We start from the raw sequence: 20,368 nt of genomic DNA on the forward strand, positions 1-20,368 counted from the left end.
AGAAGTGAGAAGCTTCCACGGGTTGGCTAGTTTTTATAGACGTTTTGTCAAAGGATTTAGCACCATTGCCGCCCTCTTGACCGAAGTGATTAAAAAGGATTGGCCTTTCAAGTAGGGAGATGAACAAGATAAGGCCTTCAAGGACTTGAAAGCTATGCTCATCTCTGTCCCTTTGCTACAATTGCCGAATTTAGACAAGACGTTTGAGGTTGAATGTGACGCTAACAAAGTCGGCATAGGCACAGTTTTAATGCAAGAATTGAAGCCTATTGCTTACTTTAGCGAAAAGCTCAAAGGAGAAACTCTAAACTACTCTACGTATGATTTAGAGTTGTATGCCTTGATTAGAGCCTTGTCCACTTGGCAACATTATTTGTGGCCCAAAGAATTCATGATTCGAATAGATCATGAATCCTTGAAGCATCTACGGGCACAAGACAAACTTAACCAACAGCATGCCAAATGGATTGAGTTTCTAAAAACCTTCCCTTATGTTATTCAATACAAGAAGGGTAAGGAAAATGTGGTTGCCGATGCCTTTTCTAGAAAACATGTACTTGTATCCACTCTGTCTTCAAAGTTAATGGGTTTTGAGAGCCTAAAGGCATTGTATCCCAAGGACCCTCACTTTTATCCTATTTTTAGGGAATGCGAAGAATTAGGTAAGGATAAGTGGGTTTCTGATAGGGGTTCAAATCCTTATGCAAAGTTTGATAGTTACTTGTTTAAAGGTAGACAATTGTGTGTACCTTCGAGCTCTTAGAGAGAGTTGTTTATGAGGGAAGCACACGATGGTGGTCTAATGGGTTATTTTGGGATTGATAAGACCTCGAGATATTGGAGGAGCAATTTTATTGGCCTAGAATGCATAAGGATGTGGCTAGGATTTATGGCCAATGTGTAGATTGCAAGGAAGCCAAGTCTCGGATCCTTCCTCACGGGTTGTATACCCCACTTCCCACTCCTTTACGTCCTTGGCTTGATATATCTATGGATTTTGTGTTAGGATTGCCGAGGACTAGATGAGTTAGGGATAGCATTTTTATTGTGGTTGATCGGTTTTCTAAGATGGCACACTTCATTCCTTGTTTAAAAAGTTAAGATGCATCAAGTGTGGCTTCTTTATTTGTTGTAAATATTGTCAAATTGCATGGTGTTCCGAGGACCATTGTATGTGATAGGGACTCTAAGTTCCTTAGTCACTTTTGGAAGTCAATGTGGGGTAGGCTTGGCACTAGATTACTATTCTCTACATCTTTCCACCCACAAATCAATGGCCAAAACCAAAGTTGTAAATAGGACTTTAGGTTCTATGTTACGATCAATGGTTAAAGGCAAAGTGACTTCATGGGAGGACCACCTACCTTTGGTAGAATTTGCATACAATTCGGTTATACATTCAAGTATGGGAATGGCTCCCTTTGAGTGTGTATACGTCATCAACCACCTCACCCCTTTGGATTTAAGTCCTTTTCCAAATGATCTTATTATTATCTTAGATAGAAGAAAGAGGGCCGAAGCCATGAAAAAATTCCCTGAGAAAGTGAGGCAAAAGCTTGAGAAGAAAAAACAAGAGATTTCTAAGAGAGCAAACAAGGGGAGAAAAAAGCTTATTCTTGAACTGGGTGATTGGGTTTGGGTGCACCTTAGAAAAGACCAGTTTCCTTCACAAAGGAAAACCAAGTTGATGCCGAGGGGTGATGGTCCCTTTCAAGTACTTGAAAGAATCAATGATAATGCCTACAAAATTAATCTTCCGCTGGAATATCAAGTGCACAACACCTTCAACATATGTGACCTCTCTCCTATTACAACGATTGAGGATGAACATCCACCAAATTTGATGACAAGTTCCCTTCAATATGGATAGGATGATACAAGTGCAACTAGGTCAAGACCATTCACATGTATCCAAGCTCAGGAGTTACAAAATCTCCAAGCCATGTTCATGCAAATAGCTGTGTGTGAGTGTGTAATTAATTCATCTAAGGAATTCCATGTTTTAAAGTGTGAAGAGGGACTTTGAAGTGTAAGTTTATTACACTCCAAAAAGGTATGGTAACACATTTTTTGGTTACACTCCAAAGCCACCCAAGACCAAGGCTAGAATGGTTATTTTCTTTTTATTTTATGGAGTACTATATATAGACAATAATAGGGCTATTTCTTGGACTTAGTTCATTATTGATATTTCACTACACGTCTTGTAATAATTTGAGAACTTCTCTCTCTTGTTCTTGAGAGTGAACCCAAAACTTGACAACAAAGTGTAGTAACACTTTTGTTGTTCTTTGGCTAGAAACTTGGGGTCTTAAGGTTCATGAGTTCCTCTTGATTCAAGTAAGAATTTGGTGTAAATCTTTTAGTCTTAGGGTCCTAATCTTCATGTTAGGGTTCTTAGATTCTAGGATATTTTATGTCAAATTACTATCCATCATTTTGTAATCTTGTTGTTTATGTGTTGATATCGTGAAGCCGTGTGGGGCTCTTTCGATTCACTATAGTCATTGCAATCTTGTGTTATTTATCTATCTTGTTGAATATTGTTGTTGTTTTCTTAAAAACTTAGAGAAGTCGAGTGGGTCCTTTAATTCTCTAGTGATGTTGTTCTAATATTAGCTTGAATCTCTTGATACACACTCAATCTTGTATCAAGAATGTAGTCCATACCCAGTTTAAGCAGTGGAAAGGGGATAGAGGCACAGATGTAGGGCCTATAGTATTGGAGAAGTTTTCTACAATCTTCTTAGATAGATTATTTCTGTTTGGCCTTGGGGAATCAAAGGTGTTAGATTTTATCAACTTGAAAAAGGGCAACATAAGTGTGAAGGAGTATTCCCTTAAATTTACTCAGCTAGCTAGGTAGACTCTTCATGTGGTGGCTGATAATAGGTCTAGGATGAGTAATTTCATGTCTGGTGTATCTAACAGTGTGGTCAAGGAGTGTAGGACCACAATGTTAATTAAGAGGATGGACTTGTCTAGGCTGATGATCCATGCTCAATAGATTGAGGAGTAGAAGACTAAGGAGAGATAAAGGGAGAAAAAAAAGGCTAAAATAGGTTAGTTTTAATTTTACTCATCTAAGGTTAGAGGGTGGCAACCGTCCTCAATTTTGTTAGAAATCTTCAATCCCAGATCCATTTTTAGCCATTCTCCTGTACTAAAGTTCAAAAATTATAATCGGGATAGGGCCTATGCTCTAAGTCCCATGGTAGTGTAAATAGTGGTCGCACTAATCCATTTTTCCCAAATATGGTATAAATCATCAGGGAGAGTGTAGGGTAGGTAGTGATGTATGTTTTGGGTGTGGTAAGTCACGCCATAGGATTTGAGAATGTCGACTAATTGCTCAAATGGGAAGAGATGTGTGCCAACCAAGCCAGTCCCATCAGTCATCGACTCTAGCAGGTTGCCCGACTTAGCAGGGCACCGCTTCCAACACTACTAGCAGTCAGCATTAGAACATACTTATACACTTTAGTCCAGATAGGATCAGGAAAGTTCTCCTGATATGGTCATTGGTACGCTATATTTCTTTCATTTATATGTTTATTCTTTACTAGATCCTGGATCTTCCTTTTCTTTTGTAACCTCTTATATAGAGATCAACTTTGGAGTTAATCCTGAAACTTTAACATATCCTTTTTTAGTATCTACCCTAGTGGGTAAGTCTATTGTAGCCCGACGGGTATACAGAAATTGCCCGATTATGGTGTCTCATAAAGTTACATCAGTAGACCTTGTAGAGTTAAAGATGGTGGTTTTTTACATCATTCTTGGCATGGATTGGCTCCATTCATGCTATGCTTCAGTTGATTTTATAAACAGAGTTGTTCATTTTCAGTTTCCAAGTGAACCAATACTTGAATGAAGGGGTAGTACTACAGTGCTTCGAGGTCAACTTGTTTTGTATCTTAGAGCAAGAAAAATGATATCCAAGGGGTGTATTTACCATATTGTTCGGGTCAAGGACTCTAGTTCTGAGACCCCCAATATTGATTCGATTTCAGTGGTAAGGAAATATCCAGATGTGTTCCTTGAAGATCTTCCCGGAGTTCTTTCTGAAAGAGAGATTATCTTTGGCATCGACCTTCTTCCAGATACCCAACCTATCTCTATTCCGCCATACAGAATGACTCCAGCTAAACTTAAATATCTAAAAGTATAATCGAAAGACCCCCTAGATAGGGGGTTCATTTGGCCTAGTATTTCCTCGTGGGGCGCACTTGTACTATTTGTGCATAAGAAGGATGGTTATCATATAATGTGAATCGACTACCATCAGTTAAACAAAGTCACAATAAAGATAAATACCCACTTCCTAGAATCAATGACTTGTTCAACCAACTTAAGGGTGCCAGTCATTTCTCCAAGATAGACCTCAGATCTATCTATCATCATCTCACAGTCATAGAATATGACATTTTAAAAATAGTTTTTCAAAGTCGGTGTGGTTACTTTGAGTTTATAGTCATGTCCTTTGTCTCAGAAATACCTTGGTAGCCTTTATGGACTTGATGAATGAGTTTTCAAGTAGTACTTAATCATGTTTATCATAGTCTTCATTGATGATATTCTTGTTTATTTCCGCAACAAAAATGTCCATGCAGACCATCTTAGAATTGTATTGCAAACTCTTAGAGCCCATCAATTATTCACCAAATTAAGTAAGTGCGAATTTTTGCAAAGGTCAGTAGCTTTCCTTATTCATGTTATTTCTAGTGATGGCATTAGAGTTGATCCTCAAAAGACCGAAGCGGTAAAAAACTAGCCCAGAACTATGTCTCTACCAGATATTATGAATTTCTTAGGTTTGGCTGGAGATTACCGACGGTTTGCTGAAGTGTTTTTATCTATTGCGTCCCCCATGTCCAGATTAACTCAAAAGAAAGTCAAGTTTCAATGGTCAAATTCTTGTGAGAAGAGTTTATATGAGTTGAAGATTCGACTAACCACAGCCTTAGTTTTGATGTTACCAGATGGTTTAAATGGGTTTGTTGTGTACTGTGATGCTTCAAAAGTCGGTTTGGGGTATGTTTTGATGCAGAAAGGTAAGGTTATAGCCTATGCCTCTAGAAAGCTTTATCCCCATGAAAAGAATTACCCTACCCATGATCTTGAATTAGCAGTCATTGCGTTTGCCTTAAAGATTTAGAGGAACTATTTATATAGGGTGCATGTCGATGTGCTCATTGACCACAAAAGCTTGCAGTATATATTTTCGCAGAAAAATTTATATTTATGCTAGAGAGGGTGGTTGGAATTCTTAAAAACTATGACATAAGTGTTATGTATCAATCGGGAAAGGACAATATAGTGATGGATTCCCTCAGTAGACTATTTATGGGTAGTGTTCATCATGTTGAGAATTATAGGAAGAAGTTAGTTCAGGAAGTTCACTAACTCTCCATATTAGGTGTCATTTGGTAGACTCAACTGAGGGTAGTGTATGGGTGAAAAATAGCTCAGAATCATCTCTGGTTGCTGAAGTGAAAGAAAAGAAGGATATGGATTCTAGTTTGGTTAGGTTGAAGGAGTCTGTCAGAGATAAAAAAGTAGAGATTTTCTCCCAAAGGGGATACAAAGTGTTGCATTGCAAGGGTAGACTACGTGTGTCATGTGTAGATGAATTGAGACAACAGATTTTGGGTGAAGCTTATGGTGCACATTACTCTATTCATCCAGGGGCCACTAAGATGTATCACGATTTACAAGAAATCTAATGGCGGAGTGGGATGAAAAGGGATACTGCAGAGTTTTTATAAAAGTGCTCTGATTCTCAACATGTTAAGGTTAAGAACCAAAAGCCTAGTGGAGCTATGCAAGAGTTTAGCATTCCTACGTTGAAGTGGGAAGAGGTAAACATGGACTTTGTGACGGTATTGCCTCGCAATTGTCATCAGCATGATTTAATATGGGTCATTGTAGACCGGATGACCAAATCAGCTCATTTATTGTCACTTCATACTTCCTATACAATCGAGTATTACGCCAAGATCTATATTAAAGAGTTGGTTAGGTTACATGAAGTCCTATTATTCATTATTTCGGATAGAGGTACTTAGTTTACCACTCACTTTTGGAAAGCCTGCCAAAAGGATCTTGGTACCCAAGTTCTTCTCAGTACCACCTTACATCCTCAAACAGTTGGTTAGGCAAAGAGGACTACTCTAAATTTAGAGGATATGTTGAGAGCATGTGTCATCGACTTTAAGGGTAGTTGGATGATCATTTACCTTTGATTGAGTTCACGTATAATAACAGTTATCATTCTAGTATTCGGATCACTCTGTTTGAGGATCTATATAAGAGGAGATGTATATCTCTAATTGGTTGGTTCGAGATAGGTAAAACTGCATTAATAGGGATTGATTTGGTGTTTGATACTTTAGAGAAAGTTCAGTTGATCAGGGAAAGGCTTAAGATAGCCTAAAGCCGACAGAAATCTTGTGCAGATGTGAGGAAGAGACATCTTGAGTTTGAGGTTAATGACTTGGTTTATTTGAAAATCTCTCCCATGAAGGGAGTAAAGAGGTTTGGAAAGAAGGGGAAACTTAGTCCCCGGTATGTTGGCCCTTACAGAATTCTGAGCTGCTTCAAAAAGGTGGCAAACGAACTTGAGTTGCCTGCAGATTTGGCATTAGTGGACCCAGTGTTCCACGTCTCTTTGTTAAAAAAGTGTATCGTTGACCCAACGGTTGTATTCCTCATAGAAAGCATAGATGCTCAGAACAATCTCTCTTACAAAGAAATCCCATTTGAAATCCTTGATCGTCAGATTCGCAGACTAAGGAACAAAGAAGTTCCCTTGGTTAAGGTCCTTTGGCAAAAATAGACCGTTGAAGAAGCCACTTGGGAAGCAAAAGAAGATATGCAAACCAAGTACCCTCATCTTTTCTCTGAAAACTCAGACTCATCTTAAGGTAACAACTTTATTAGATTATCTCTTCTCTATTCTCAGTTCCAGCTATTTAATCAATCTCATGTCATTACATGCATTCATAAAATCAGTTCAGCAATGTGTCGTATTTCAGACTCAGTTATGTAAGCATGTTCCTAGATGTGCTTGTTCAGTATGTGATCTCAATTGCCTTAGTTAAGAACTCTCAGTCCAATCCATCTTATTCGAGGACGAATGTTCCCAAAGGGGAGATATTGTAATACCTAGTACGCTTCTAAGATAGAAATCAAACCTTCATTCCTACAAAAGTAAACTCTAGTCCCATGATTCATACTTGGATCCATGTTTATTGATCATTAACCTAGTGTTCATAAGTGTCACTTAGAGCAAAGTGAGCTAAGAACCTTTGATTCAGATAATTTTTGTTGTTCAATTTCACTAGGGTTATCTTTGAATGAGTACAACTTTATGTGTATGTGGAATTTAGGATATAAAAACCAATCAAACTATAGATAATCAAATTAGCTTTTCAACATTTGACGCCTCTTAAATGTCCCTAAACATAACTTCACGAAATTAATAGCTCTAAAACATGTTCTAACCCTATTAAAATCAATAATTCATCACCTAAAACACAAAAGGAGAAACAACTAGGGTTTACACAATCATGCTTGAAGGTCAAATCTTTCTGCAATTTTATCATCGTTAAGGTATGTTAAATACTCATCCATGGGCCCTCTCCACCCATGGAGTCCAAGAACTCAATTTCAAATTCAAAGCAATGATTTTTACATGTTATTATGATTTTAACCATGTATTCTATTTAATTTTGATTTATAGCATGTTTTGTACATAATTATTGTTGTTTATTGAATCCTACATATTTGAATAGTGTTGTTTGCTGATTTAAGCCTTAATTGGTGATGTTAGTATCGAAATCATGCTGTTACTACAAGTTTTAAAAATATTCTTATGATTAGCTTAAACCATGAAATGCAAGTGTTTGATGAAATGCCTACAAGAATGAGTTTTAAATAAATGCTTACATATCATGCCCTCAAACTTTTTGGACTATTTTACTATTATTGATATCGAGTCCTGGGGATTTGAATACCTGAAATCTAACTGCTTACCTAGTTTTCAGTATCTATAGGATGGTTACAGAATAGTTACAAGCCCTATAATTTCAGTTAGTATAATAAACAGTTAAACATAGTTTAGTCAAGTATTCGGTGTATTTCAGTTGGGAGTAGGATTTAGCACCAAGCGTAAGCAGGGATAGTGACTCTCCCGTCAGTTAGGTAGTTTCGTTAGTAGTAGTCCTTGTATTCCAGAACTACGTAGCCAGCATAGGATACGAGGAGTCACCCGTCAGTTAGGCTTGACTACCTCTCAGGGTTCACCCGTCAGTTTAGGCTTGACACCCTTAGTCCATTGGGACAACACCTTAGTGGATCCACAAAGCCATGTGTCAGTACCTGTGGTATGATTCTGACACCATTTCCAACTGGTTTATAGGTTGGACCCTAATTAGCTCATTGGGGCATATCAGATAGATGATATCTCCCACAATCTCAGCTCAGAATTCAGTTTCAGTTTTGCTTGACCATAGCATATAGTTATCAGATATCCATGTATCAGTATTCAGTATCTTAGTTTACATACTATATTCAGAACATGTTTTATGACAGGTAATGTATTTTCTGTCTTTAAAAATTTTCATGCATTCTTACTCAGTATCTTATATATCCATTCTGTCAGTAATTACTCATGCATATTGTCCTAACCTCATTAAACAAACCAGTATATTCAAAGTACTGACCACATACTCATTTTTTACTCTATGATGTTTAATATCATAGGTTCGGATACTCAGTTCCCTGATCGTACATAGATATTCTAGATTTTTAGTAGTAGCAGTGGTGGGTCCTTATGTTTCGAGGACATGGTTTATTTATTTCAGTTTACCTTATCAGTTCAGTATTTCTATTTAGTTAGAGTTAGTTATGGGCTTGTCTTATCAAATCCACATTCAGTCAGTTTAGAGGCTTTTAGTCTCGTATAAACAATTAGTTTTTAGTCGTTATTATCAATCATTTTGTTAGTATTTTTTTATAAACATTCTTAAAACTATGATTTAAAAACTGTAAGGCATTTTTAATTAAATTCTGCACATGTTTTTGCTATTTTATTTAGTGCTCACAGCAGGTACCAGCTCATGGGTTAGCTTGTGGTCCTTCGGGGCTGTAAGAATCGTATGGCATCCATGATGTACTCCCAGGGCATTACCAACTTGGTATCTGAGCCTAAGGTTTAATAGTGTCCTAGGAGGTCTAAAATCCATGTTGAGTAGAGTCTTGTTCATGGCTGTGAAGTGTGCCACACTTATAGATAAGAGGCTACGCGAGGTTTTAGGAAAAGTTTCCCTTTTTTTTGTGTTCATATCGTGCGAATGAGCATGAACTCAAGTTAAAATATTTGTCTAATTCAATCTTTCTTCCATCTACAGAATATGCCTCCTAGAAAGACCAACAGAATAAGGAATGGAAACCATCCAACACCACTGCCCATTCAGGAAGATCACTTGAATGAGCCTGTTTTTCATGCAGAGTTTAGAGCTGCATTCACTACTCTAGATCACTCAGTGATAGCTTAGAATATTCAGCCAGCTGCTGTCCCAGCCAACCTAGTGGAGAACACTACTGCAGCTAGGATTTGGGACTTACCTGAATAAATCCTCCCTTTTTTAAAGATCCAAGTCTGGTGAGGATCCATAGAATTCCTTGACATGATTCAGAAGATGACTGACATTATGAGTGTGAATTTTATTGAGAGTGCTGAATTGGCTGCTTATTAGCTGCAAGATATAGCCCATACCTAGTTTAAGTAGTGGAAAGGGGATAGAGGCACAGATATAGATCCTAAAGTATGGGAGGAATTTGCTACAGCCTTGTTAGATAGATTATTCATGTTGGAGCTATGGGTAGATGAGGTGTTTGAGTTTATCAACTTAAAATAGGGCAACATGAGTGTGAAGGAGTATTCTCTTAAATTTACTCAGTTAGCTATGTATGCTCCTCATGTGATGGCTGATGACAGGTCTAGGATAAGTAAGTTCGTGTTTGGTGTATATGGCAGTATGGTCAAGGAGTTTAGGACCACAATATTGATTAAAGAGATAGATTTGTCTAGGTTTATGGTCCATGCTCAATAGATTGAGAAGTAAAATACTAAAGATAGAGAAAGGGAGAATAAAAGGGCTAGAACAGGTAATTTTGATTTTACTTAGCCAAGGTCAGAGGGTGGTAAACGTCGTCAATTTTATCTGAAATCTTCAATCCCAGCTCTATCTTCGACTAGTGCTCCTACGCCAAAGTTTAGAAATGGTAATCGGGATAGAAAGCTATGACCTAAGTCCCATGGAAATGTAAATAATGGTCGCACTAATCCTCTTTGCCAAAAATATGGTAGAAATCATCAAGAAGAGTGTAGGGCTGGCAGTGATGTCTATTTTGGGTGTGGTAAGCCAGGCCATAGGATTCGATAGTGTTGAGTGGTTTCTCAGAAGGGAAGAAATGTATGCCAACCAGGCTAGTCCCATCAGTCATTGGCTACAGCAGGTCACCTGACTCAGCAGGGAGACGCTTCCAATGCTATTAGCAGTCAACATTAGAACAAACTTTATGAACTTCATTCCCAATAGGATCAGGAAAGTTCTCCTGATGTGGTCCCTGGTACGTTACAGGTCTTTCATTTACATGTTTCTGCTTTACTAGATCCTGGAGATTTTTTTTCTTTTGTAACCCCTTATATAACGATCAAATTTGGAGTCAGTCTTAAAACTTTCACATATCCTTTTTAAGTGTTTATCCAGTGAGTAAGTCTATCATAGCCCAACGGGTATACAGGAACTGCCCGATTATGGTGTCTCATAAAGTTACATTAGTAGACCTTATAGAGTTAGATATTATGGATTTTGACGTTATTCTCAGCATGGATTAGCTCCATTCATGCTATGATTCAATTGATTATAGAAACAAAGTTGTTTATTCTCAGTTCCAAATAAACCAGTAGTTGAATGAAGGGGTATTACTATAGTGCTTAGGGGTCAACTTGTTTAGTATGTTAGAGAGAGAAAAATATATTTAAAGGGTGTACTTACCGTATTGTTCGGGTCAAAGACTCTAGTTCTAAGACCCACAGTCATGAGTCGGTTTCAGTGGTAAGGGAATTTCCAGATGTGTTCCCTGAAGATCTTCCTGGTGTTCCTCCCAAAAGGGAGATTGACTTTAGTATAAACCTTCTTCCAAATACCCAGCCTATCTCTATTCCGCCATACAAAATAGCTCCAGCTGAACTCAAAGAGCTAAAAGAACAGTTGAAAGACCTCATAGATAAAGGGTTCATTAGGCCTAGTGTTTCCCCATGGGGTGCACCAGTCCTATTCGTGCGTAAGAAAGACGATTCTCTTCAAATGCGCATCGACTTCCGTTAGTTGACCAAAGTCACAATCAAGAATAATTACCCAATTCCCAAAATTGATAACTTATTCGACCAACATCAGGGTGCCAGTCATTTCTCTAAGATAGACCTCAGATCCAGCTATCATCAGCTCAGATTCAGAGAATGTAAAATTCCAAAAAAATCTTTTTAAACTTAGCATGGTCACTTCAAGTTTCTAGTCATGTCCTTTGGACTCACAAATGCCCCGGTAGCCTTTATGGACTTGATGTACCGAGTGTTCAAGCATTACTTAAACATGTTCGTCATAGTCTTCATTGATGATATTTTTTTCTATTCTCGTAACAAAAATGACCATTACTTAAAATTGTATTGCAAACTCTTAAAGCCCATCAATTATTCGCAAAATTCAGTAAATGCGAATTTTGGCTAAGGTCAGTAGCTTTTCTTAGTTATGTTGTTTCCAGTGATGGTATTAGAGTTGATCCTCAAAAGACCAAAGTGGTAAGAAACTGGCCCAGACTCATCTCTCCATCAGATATCAAGAAATTCTTGGGTTTAGTTGGCTATTACCGATGGTTTGTTGAAGGGTTTTCATCTATTGCGTCCCCCATGTCCAGATTGACTTAGAAAAAAGTCATGTTTCAGTGGTTAGATTCTTGTGATAAGAGTTTTCAGGAGTTAAAGACTCAACTCACCACAACCCTAGTTTTGACATTACCAGATGGTTCAAATGGATTTGTTGTGTACTATGATGCTTCTAAAGTCGGTTAGGGGTGTGTTTTAATGCAGAAGAGTAAGGTTATAACCTATGTCTCTAGAGTGCTTAAGCCCCATGAAAATAATTACCCTACCCATGATCTTGAATTAGCAGTCGTTGTGTTTACCCTAAAGATTTGGAGGCACTGTTTGTATGGGTGCATGTCAATGTGTTCACAGACCACAAAAGCTTGTAGTATGTATTTTGCTCAAAAATATTTGAATTTATGCCATAGGAGGTGGTTAGAATTGTTAAAATACTATAACATGAGTGTTATGTATCCTCTAGGAAAGACCAATGTAGTGGCGGATACCCTCAGTAGACTGTCTATGGGCAGTGTTGCTCACATTGAGAATCATAGGAAAAAGTTAGTTCCAGAAGTTCACTAGCTTACCAGATTAGGTGTTCGTTTGGTAGACTTAACTAAGGGTAGTTTATGGGTGAAAAATACCTCGAAATCATCTCTGGTTGTTAAAGTGAAAGAAAAAAAGGATATGGATACTAGTTTGGTTGGATTGGAGGAGTTTATCAGTGATAAAAAAGTAGAGGTATTCTCCCAAGAAGGATATGGTGTGTTGCATTGCCAGGGTAGACTTTGTGTGTCATGTGTAGATGAATTGAGACAGCAGATTTTGGATGAAGCTCATGGTGTATGTTACTTTATTTATCTAGGGGCCACTAAGATGTATAACAATTTGCAGGAAATCTATTGGTGGAGTGGGATGAAAAGGGATATTGCACAATTTGTAGTAATGTGCTCTAATAGTCAGCAGGTTAAGGCCGAGCACCAAAATCCTAGTGGCATTATGAATAAGTTCATTATTCCTACATCGAAGTGGGAAGAAGTAAACATGGACTTTGTGATGGGATTGCCTCGCACTCGTGGTCGACAGATTTGATTTGGGTTAATGTAGACAGGATGACCAAATCTGCTCATTTTTTGCCAGTCCATACTTCCTATACAACCGAGGATTATGCAAATATCTATATTAGAGATTTGTTTAGGTTGTACGGAGTCTTTTTATCCATCATTTTGGACAGAGGTACTTAGTTTGCCTCTCTCATTTGGAAATCCTTCAAGAATGTTTCGGTACCCAAGTTTGTCTCAGTACCACCTTTCATCCTCACACAGATGACCAAGCAGAAAGGGTTATTCAAACTTTAGAGAATATATTGAGGGCGTGTATCATTGACTTTAAGGGTAGTTGGGATGATCATTACCTTTGATTAATTTCACATACAATAACAACTACCATTTCAGCATTTGAAAGGCTCTATTTTAGGCTCTATATGGGAGGAGATATAGATCTCCAATTGGTTGGTTTGAGATAGGTGAGACCACATTGATAGGTATTGATTTGGTGTTTTGATGCTTTAGAGAAAGTTCAGTTGGTCAGGAAGAGGCTTAAGACATCCCAAAGCTGAAAGAAATCTTATGCAGATATGAGAAGGAGAGATTTTGAGTTTGAGGTTTCTAACTTAGTTTATTTGAAAATCTTTCCCATGAAGGGAGTAAAGAGGTTTTGCAATAAGGGAAAACTTATTCCCTGATATGTTGGCCCTTACAAAATTCTGAGCAGCTTTGGAAAGGTGGCATACGAACTTGAGTTTCCTGCAGATTTGCATTAGTGTACCTAGTATTCTATGTCTCTTTGTTGAAGAAGTATATCGGTGACCCAGTGGTTGTAGTCCGTATAGAAAACATAAATTCTCAGAACAGTCTCTCTTATGAAGAAGTCCCAGTCGAAATCCTTAATCATCAGATTTGCAGACTAAGGAATAAAAAATTTCCCTTGGTCAAGTTCCTTTGGCGAGACCAAACCATTGAGGGATTCGCGTGAGAAGAAGAAGAAGAAGATATGCGAACCAAGTACCCTCATTTTTCTCCGCAAACTCAGACTCAGCCTAAGGTAATAACTTTGTTAGATTATCTTTGCTCAATTCTCAGTTCCAGCTATATAATCGATCTTATGTCACTGCATGCATTCATTAAATCAGTTTAGTTATGTGTCATGTTTCAGTATTAGTCATGTAAGCATGTTCCTAGTTGTGCATGTTCCTTAGTTCAGAACTCTCGGTCCAATCCATCTCATTCTAGGACCAATGTTCCTAAGGGGGAGATATTGTAATACCTCATACACTTGTAAGTTAGAAATCGGACCTTCGTTCCTACGAGTGTAAATACTATTCCTGTGATTCATACTTGGATCCATGTTTTATGCTCATTAATGTAGTGTGAATAAAGATTATGAGGTGGGAAAGATGTTCATAAGTGTCACTTAGAGCAAAGTGAGCTAAAAACCTTTGATTCGATAGTTTTTTGGTGTTTGATTTCACAAGGGTCATCTTTGAACGAGTATAACTTTATGTGTGTATGGAATTTGGTAGATCAAAACCCACCAAATTCTAGATAATCAAATTGTCTCTCCAACGATACTAATTTTGTGTTAATCCGACACCCGAGCAAAAAGTTATGGCTCTACAAAGGGGTATGTGTTGCCTAACAATCGCAAACGTTCACCGGAAAGGGTTTTACATAGGGCGTGCGATGCAAACGTTAAGGTTTTCCATACGGTGTGCAACACAAACCTTAAGGTTTTCCATATCTTGTGCGATGCAAACCCCATGGCACAACGACCTAGATATTTAGTTTTTGAGTTATTTCGAGGGAAACTAAGTCATTTGACACCTTTTAAACGTCCCTAAATGTAACTTCACAAAATTAATAGCTCCTAAATATTTTTTAACCCTATTAACATCAATAGTTCATCATCTAAAACACAAGAGGTGAAACAACTAGGGTTTGCACAATCAAGCTTGAAGGTTAAATCTTTCCACAATTTCATCGTCATTAAGGTATGTTAAATGTTCATTTATGGGCCCTTTACACCCATGGATTCCAAGAACCCAATTCAAATTCAAAGCAATGATTTTTACATGTTATTATGATTTTAGCCATGAATTTCTCATGAATTTTGATTTAGACCATGTTTTGCACGTAATTGTTGTTATTATTGAATCCTACATGTTTGAATGGTGTTGTTCGTTGATTTACGCCTTAATTGGTGATGTTAGTATTGAAATCATGTTGTTACTACAAGTTTTAAAACTATTCTCATGCTTCGCTTAAACCATGAATTGCAAGTGTTTGATTAAATGCCTACAAGAATGAATTTTGAATAAATGCTTGCATATCATGTCCTCAAAGTGTTAGTACTATTTTGCTATTATTGCTATTGAGTCCTGGGGGTTTGAATACCCAGAATCTAGCTATTTACCTAGTTTTCAGTATCTATAAGATGGTTACAAAATAGCTACAAGCCCTATCATTCCAGTCAGTATTTTAAACAGTTAAACATAGTTCAGTCCAGTGTTCAGTGTTATTTAGTTTGGAGTAGAATTTAGCACTGAGCAAATGCAGGGATGACGGCTCCCCCGTCAATTAGGTAGTGTCGTTAGTAGCATTTCCCATATTCCAGAACTACGTAGCCACTATAGAATACGAGGAGTCACCCGTCAGTTAGGCTTGACTACCTCTCAGGGGTTACCCGTTAGTTTAGGCTTGACACCCTTATTCCTTTGGGACAACACTTTAGTGGATGCACATAGCCATGTGTCAGTACCCGTGGCACAGTTTTGACACCTTTTCCAACTGGGGTTACAGGTTGGACCCCAATTAGCTCATTGTGGCATGTTGGTCAGATGATAGTTCCTAGAGTCTCAGTCCATAATTCAGTTCAAAAGTTAGTTTCAAATTTTCTTGACCATAGCATACAGATATTAGTTATCCATGTATTAGTATTCAGTATCTTAGTTTATAGTCTATATTCAAAACATGTCTTATGCCTAGTCATGTATTTTCATTCTTTAAAAATTTTCACACATTCTTACTTAGTATCTCATGTATCCATTCTGTCAATTACTACTCATGCATATTAATCTAACCTCATTTAGCGTACCAGTACATTCAAAGTACTGACCATTTACTCATTTCCTACGCTATGATTTTAATATCATTGGTTCAGATGCTCAGTTATCTAACTGTGCGTAGATATTCCAAATTTTCTGTAGTAGTAGTGGTGAGTCCTCATGCTTCGAGGACATGGTTTATTTATTTCAGTTAACCTTATTAATTCAGTATTTCTATTTAGTCAGAGTTAGTTAGGGGCTTATCCCATCAACTCCATATTCAGTCAGTTTAGAGGCTTTCAGACTAGTATAAACAATTAGTTTTCAGTCGTTACTATCAACCGTTTTATCATTATTGTTTTATAGACATTATCAGAACTATGATTTAAAACCCATATGACATTTTTTTAGTTAAATTCTGCACATGTCTTTGCTATTTTATTTAGTGCTCACAGCAGGTACCAGCTCATGGGTTAGCTTGCATGTGGTCCTTCGGGGCTGTAAGCAACGTGTGATGTCTAAGGTGTACTATCGGGGCGTTACAATATCCCTTACCAAACATGTAACAGCTTGACCTCTTTCATGGCATATAGTCAGTTCACACTTATCTTCCCTCCATATCACCCAAATTCTTCCATTATAGTTTGAGATATGATAAGAGAACCACTTCCAACCTCCAAACATACTATTAGCGACTCTTTTAATACTTTTAGACTTTATTTTTGTTTCTAAAAGTCCTAACATACTAAAATCTAGTTTATTACAAAGGAACTTAACTTTCCTTTATTTATTGAGGTTATTTAGGCCCCTGACATTGCAAGCCATCAAGTTAACTATTCCTCAAAGAGATTGTTGTGAAATACCGGTCTTCTGCATATTTTGAACTTGTTCACATTTATCATTAGCTTCAAAAGGTTGGAAGGTATTAGAACTAGTAGCGTTCCTATTTGCGTGTACAATTCTCCTCTAATTTCTCTGAACCACTTCTCTATTGTCTTTCCCCTGCTCCTGCATCTTATCTTTGCGTTTAAACGGTTGTTGTTTACCCAAAGTCCTCTCTCACTCCTTATGCTTAGTTGCAGGCTTCTTTTCTGGATACAAATTTCTATAATCTTCCTTTTCATGACCATATTAATGACAATGGTCACACAAAGTTGGTTTCCAGTCATATGCTACATTTTGTCATTGCCACTCCTTTTTCATATATGTACTTCACCTCATCCGGCAATGGCTTCTCTACTTTAACCTCAACTGGTAATCTAGTAAAGACCTAATGTCTTCTTAGTTTACTTGTCCACCATATGAGGCTTCCCCACAAGGCTCCTAATCTTACTCAACCCCCGAGCTCTCCAATATTTGAAATCAAGCCCTGGAAGCTTGATCCAAAGAGATACAATTAACAATTCTTTCTTACAAAATTCCATTTCTGGAGTCCAACCTTTAACAATAAACGGCTTGTTATCAAAATGGTAAATACCCCCTTCACTATAAAATCACACAAACTATTTCATTCCCCATCATAGCTACTTTATTAATCTCATGTTTCCCCCAAATTCTCTCTATATGGCTATTTAGGATAGAGAACGGGAGATGCATACCCAACACATATCATGCAACAGTGTTCTTCCAATACTTAACCTCAAAACTAATGTCATCTAATTCAATTTCTCCAATCAATTTATCACCAAAAAATTCAGGATTCACATATTCCAACTTAAATACAACATTGGTAAGTTGTGATATATCAAATTCATCCCAAATTGAGCTTAGCTTAGTATTCTGATCCTTCGTGTTAAGTGAATTTGATTCATGGTCAACCTCATTCACCCATGAAATCCTGGAACTCCCTCCTGCTACATCATTCTTCCACTATTCAATTCTCTCTTTCACCGAAGTTTGCACTGACGAACTCCCGTTCCCATCTCTCAGTTGCTTATTACCAATAACCTATGAGTTCGGTTCATTCGTTATTTATTTTGTAGTTACCACTTCTCCTTGAATCCCACTCACTTTCAGCGAACCACCCATCCCCAATTATACATCCTTCACCCATGGCTGGGACACGTTTGCGCTAGTGTACCGAGAGAGCTTGCAGAAAAATGTCCTTTCAAGTAATTTCTCAAAACTTCCTATTCATATTACTTTTACGAACGTAAGCTAGTATATCTCATCTCTAGGATATCTTCATCTTAATCATATATCTATCATATTTTCCCCTTTTTTATTATCTCTCTAATTTCACTTTCTTACATCTTTTCTCAAATATAATACCCTAGCTATATTTTATAAAAAAATTTAATGCACAAGAAACGTATTACTCGCGAAATCATGAATAATGAAGGTGGAAAGAAATTATATTATATCATGTTCGGAATATATCAAATTCTACTTCCAAAAAAAATAGTGTGCTTCCTTATAAATATATATGTAGTATTTTTACCAGAATGCAGAAGTTCTTGGGACTAATTGATTTTATTAAATATTTCTCTTATTTCGGCGTACATTATATAAGATACGAATATGACCCATCAAATTTAATTTTTAAATTTATAGGAACATTCACATATCTAATAAATTTCTCATTTACTCATTTACCTTGTATATATTTATATTATGAAATATTTTCAAAAACATAGATATGAGTCAATTCGAATTAAATATTTAGCCCAAATTACCCAACTTTAGAAGAATTGACTTCGGGTCTATCCAAATTGACTCATCATGAAATTATGTCAGTCTCAAGTTTTGAAGAATTAAAAGGATCGCATTTTCACAAGATAATTTTACCTGTGAGCCCTTTGGAATGATGTAACCACATAATTCAACATCTTGCTCCACTTTGCGCGGACCTAAGAACGGAGCTGGTGGATGCATTCTTAATACTTCTTTAATAATGCACTGTAAGTAAGGGAGTCGAGAAACATTAGCTTCTTCGACTAATTTTTCTTTTTCAATAATTTCTGCAAGTTCATCTTTTGCTTTCTTCAGAATCTTGGGTTGTCTAAGTATCTCTGCCATTGCCCATTCCAATGTACTTGTAGTTGTATCAGAACCAGCAAGGAATAGGTCCTATAATATTTGTACGCCGAAGACTATAAAATGTCATCAATGCTTAAAAAAAAAAAAAAAAAAGACTTCGGACCATTTTTCTTGTCGTCTTTACTAAAAATAAATAATTCAAAATAATTTTTATTTAAAAAATTCAAGATATAATTGAATTCATTCTCCTCATTTTGTCTGTATTAATCAATATTGTGATTCAATTGATTCTCTCTTTTTATTTAGTGAAGAGAGATCAAAGAAAGATTACTGACATTTTAAAAGATTAAAAAAAGTACAATAACCAAAAATCATAATTCTTTAAGGAGCATGTAAACAAAAAATGTGATAAGTAATATGAACAAATTACATTAATTAATATAAAGAAACTACATGAGTAGATCACGTCAAGCTAAACTACAACAAATCAGCTGACATATACAATAAATTAAATTTTCTTGAACAAAAACATCATATTCTCTCTTACAACCCTCTCCCCCAACCCCCCTAATACATCTTCCTGTACATCCTAAAATAGTGTTAATTACTCACCCGTTTTATTTTATTTGTGCTTTATTGACTGGACATGCTTCTTAACAAATTTTAGTTAGAATTACGTTTTACTAAACTAAACATATTAATAATATTTTGAAAATCTAAATTTAACCCTTTTTTTCTTAATCATCCATTCCCCCTCCAACCCCCCCCCCCACAATACATCTTCCTGTACATCCTAAAATAATGTTAATTACTCACCCGTTTTATTTTATTTGTGCTTTATTGACTGGACATACTTAACAAATTTTTGTTAGAATTACGTTTTACTAAACTAAACATATTAATAAAATTTTGAAAATCTAAATTTAACCCTTTTTTCTTAATCATCCATTTGTAAAAGTCTCAATACCAAAGGAATTTGATATTGACACCTATCCTTTTTATTATAAATAAATACAAGAGAGGGGGACATGAGGCCAAAAATCTTCAAGGTAACACCACAAGAGAAACTACAATATAAAGCATCTAGAGTTAACTTCTGGGTGTGGGTGTTGGGTTGGGGGGCGGGGGTTGTACTTTCTTAGAAAAATTTCTACTTGTTTATGGAGCTATTTATTAAGGGGGGAGCGGGCACTGTTCTTAGAAGAACTTCTACTTGTTTATGAATCTATTTTTTACTAAGGGTGATATAGAAAAAGATAATACAATTTTCTTAATTGGTGAAAATAGATAGATAAATTGTCAAAGTTGTCATCATGTGACCTATACGTCACGGTTCCGAGAATGAAAACAACCAC

The 20,368-nt window shown here is 36.7% G+C and overlaps 1 protein-coding gene across 2 annotated transcripts in view; it reads right to left on the bottom strand.

The window, feature by feature from the left end:
• LOC107877717 (geraniol 8-hydroxylase) overlaps positions 1 to 20,368 on the bottom strand; it is a 32,555-nt gene that overhangs the window by 10,805 nt on the left and 1,382 nt on the right. For both annotated transcript variants that reach the window (XM_016724415.2, XM_016724414.2), the window contains exon 3: positions 18,822 to 19,103. In XM_016724415.2, coding sequence (XP_016579901.2) covers positions 18,822 to 19,103 — 282 coding nt within the window. The remainder of the gene's footprint in view (positions 1 to 18,821; positions 19,104 to 20,368) is intronic.

Source organism: Capsicum annuum, chromosome 7, assembly GCF_002878395.1.
Source record: "Capsicum annuum cultivar UCD-10X-F1 chromosome 7, UCD10Xv1.1, whole genome shotgun sequence".
NCBI classification, from domain to species: domain Eukaryota; kingdom Viridiplantae; phylum Streptophyta; class Magnoliopsida; order Solanales; family Solanaceae; genus Capsicum; species Capsicum annuum.